General features: G+C 43.8%; 1 protein-coding gene across 8 annotated transcripts in view; it reads left to right on the top strand.

The window, feature by feature from the left end:
- The first annotated feature begins 1,551 nt into the window (after window positions 1-1,551).
- LOC103477421 (helicase with zinc finger domain 2) overlaps window positions 1,552-3,319 on the top strand; it is a 54,785-nt gene continuing 53,017 nt past the window's right edge. For 3 of the 8 annotated variants that reach the window (XR_535647.2, XM_008430544.2, XM_008430543.2), the window contains exon 1: window positions 1,555-2,087. Coding sequence is in view for 6 of the 8 variants with exons in the window: in XM_008430544.2 (XP_008428766.1) it covers window positions 1,870-2,087 (218 nt within the window). In the remaining 2 variants the exon portion in view is untranslated. Of the gene's footprint in view, window positions 2,088-3,319 lie in introns of all 8 variants that reach the window. The other 5 variants (XM_008430541.2, XM_008430540.2, XR_535648.2 and 2 more) reach the window with 4 other exon arrangements.

Below are 3,319 nucleotides of genomic sequence, written 5' to 3'. Positions count from 1 at the left end.
TCCAGGACCAGAAGGAAAAAATGAGGGAAAAAATTATCAGCAGCACAAGACAAAACAAAAACTTTAATTGCAACACAATTTAAAGTCATACTGAACTTTGGAGTACAGAAAAAAGAGCAATTACACTAAAACTTCAAACACTGAACTTTTTATCATAGCACCACAGTCAAACAAATTAAAATAAACATTTTAACCGATAATTGAATAGAACATYGTCAAYATAAGAATAAACTATTTCTCTTGGGGGAGGTGAGCCAACCTCACCCATCCAGCTAAGATCATCCCCTGGCCGTCCAACCCAAAYGAGTGCTGCCTCACCCCATGGTCCATGTAGATCTCCTCTCCCAGCTTGATGTCTCTTGTTGTTTTTACTAGGAGAAATGGGTTTGCCAAGCCTGGGAACTTCACTAACAGACATTTGATAGTTTTTGGCAGGTTTATCGGTCAGCCAAATATGGCCAGCTGCGGATGTCTGGTCACACAGGTGGACCTGAGAGTCCTTGGTCCCATTATGAGAGGAACATTTTTAAAGCTTATTAACCCTTTTTAAAACCTTTTGACTTGTTATATCCTCTCTTATGCCCGGATTCAGAAAATGATGTGCACAAAGACTGAGATCACACAGAGATAACAGAGTCACAATAATCAGCATTTATTCAAGAGAGATGCAGACCATCACCAGAAAAGCWCATCACAAAACAACCGAAAACTCAGAGCACAAATACATGAATCCACCTGAGAGAAAAAGACAAAAGATGGAAACGACAAACAAAAAGCAAAGACGTCTTTGAAGAGTTGCAAAAGCAAATCTGCTTTGTTCCTCACGTGCACAAATTTTTATAGTAAAGGTATATTCTTTTTTTTTATTTATTCAAATAAGGCGTATCTTTGTTCATCCAACCAGGAGCTGTCTCTGACCCTCTTTAAAGTTAGAAACTCCCTGGGGCCCACCACAAGCACCATACACCAACCATAAAAGAAAGTCCCTGTTGCCCAAGGTGGTTCTTGATCTCGAGTGAGAGTGCAAACCCTTTGAGGTACCTGAAGGGGCTGAGAACCATTCGTGGGGAGGGTTTGGGTTTGGGTTAAGCCTCAGAGTGAATCACCAACCTACAATTTGTTTTCAAGATCTCAACAAGCTGCTTACTGACAGAAACACATTTGATGTGCATCACTAGTCATTTTTGGTCCTGCAGCTTGAATGTGGTTGAAAAACCATTTAAACCACATTTTACTGGAACTTTGCTGACCCCGAAATGTTCCTGTTTATGGTTCCTGTTTATGGTTCCTGTTTATGGTTCCCCACAATAATGAGGTGGATCTACGGCCTTGTGTCAGGTTAATTGGCCTCTCCAAATTCTCCATAGGTGTGTGTGTGTGTGTGTGTGTGTGTGTGTGTGTGTGTGTGTGTGTGTGTGTGTCCTGTGTGTCTGTGTTGCCCTGTGACAAACATGTGACCTGTCCAGGTGCCTCTCACCCGGAACGTTAGCTGGAGAGACACCAGCACCTCCTGACCCCACTAAGGGACAAGGGTCTACAAAAAATAGATGGATGGATGGAAATGGAAACGCTGAATTTTCTGAAATTTTCAGATTTCTTCCACTTAGTTCTTATTATTGCAGTTGTAATAATGGAAAGTTTAAAATTATATTTTTTCTAGTAATAATGCGCTTGTTGAGATTTTAAATGTAATTTTCTGCGGGTGGAACATTGTGTTGACGAGGAGGAATCAAATTACTGCTGCCTGAAAACGGAGAGTTGACCTTTGTGATTAAATGCTATAACCACTTGCCATAGCCGCGCATCGTTCCGAGCGCTTCTTCCGGAATAAGCTCACCGTTTCCAAGGTGACTGCGCGCGTGCCGTCAAATGACAGAAACGAAACTTAAAAGAGCGCTTCCGGTGAAATACCGAGCTCAGCTCAGAGTGAGGGAGAGCAGCTCGGTTCGGAGGTCCGGTCTGGTCCATTCCGCCCCAGTTCACCCTGTTTTAACATTTTATCTGCTGTACTGGGAGGAGCTGCTGGGAGCCGCTGTGGGTTCGGGTCCGGTCCGGACCGGCTGGTGCCGTCCACTATTATTCAATCTGTAAGTATCATTTATTCTGGTTGTTATGGAAACGGGTTCTGGTTCTTTGAAAGGTTTCGAAGTTGTGACACCTGCTAACATTTACTGGGACGGGATGGTGGTTACTGGTTTGTTACTGGCTGGTTACTGGGATGGTTCTGGCACTGAGACCTGATTGGTTCCAGATGTTTCCATGGTGACATTAAGCAGGTCCCTGTGGGCAGGTTTCATCACAGAGGTTCGGCTGATAGTTCTGGTTACGTTCGAACTTCCTACTGGACTTCCGGCTCACCTGGTGAAACAGGTGCTGGCAGAACTCTGTCGGTTCTGGAGGGAGAAGAAGGTCCAGTTCAACTGCATTCCTTCAGCAGGAAGTGAAGGCAGGAGGGTCGTTATCAGCGTCACCACTTCCTTCTTCCTTAATCAAACTTCTCCATTATCGCCTGTCGAAATGGGCGGGGCCTCCTCCCGTAGTCCCAGCTGATTGGCTAGCTGGAACTGGCGGCCGCAGCACACCTGGTCTAATCAACCTGCTGTTGTTGGGTGCGGGGCGTGAAAACAAGCAGGAAACCAGCGGGATTATTATGGTCTGTCAGCAGAGCTGCGTTATTCTCGACCTGCTGTCAGATTTTACAGCTTCAGCTGCTGTTGAACTCTCATGTTTTATAATAATACATTAATAATAATAATGTCAATGCAATCTGCTGGGTTTGTTTAGATAGAAAATTTTTAATCTACTCTGAATAATTAATTAGGTAAACTAATGAGGATCAGTTGGAATTGAATTGAAATGTTTTTTTGTATTTGTGGTGAATTATGATATAGAAATAAACCGAATTATAACATTATAAACAGACAGGCTGCTGACCTTCCTCAGCCTTCAGACTGTCGGTTGCTGCAGTAACTGCCTGCATCACCGTTTCTATGGACCTCACCAAGCTCCGCCCAGAAACGCGCCTCGAAAGTCCCACGTGACTTCATGTCTCACATTAACTCCTCGCAGAGCTAATAGCTTCTATGGGATTTTTCATTTCGACTGACTCTCTGCAGAGCATTTCTGAGTCGATTAGTTTAGCATTTCTGCCGGATTTTCACTAAATATCAGCCACAACAATGGAACCAACAAGTTCATGTCATCTTTTCTGGACGACATCAAGATGTTTTAGCCACGCGATGCCTCTAACATTGTGCAGCTAAATGCTACCAGTCGATGAGGAAAACAGCAGATCCTCAGACCCTCAGCATAAATATAG

This window comes from Poecilia reticulata, linkage group LG15 (genome assembly GCF_000633615.1).
Source record: "Poecilia reticulata strain Guanapo linkage group LG15, Guppy_female_1.0+MT, whole genome shotgun sequence".
Taxonomy (NCBI): Eukaryota; Metazoa; Chordata; class Actinopteri; order Cyprinodontiformes; family Poeciliidae; genus Poecilia; species Poecilia reticulata.
Note: the sequence above shows the minus strand (reverse complement) of the source record. Positions and strands in the feature narration are given on the sequence as shown.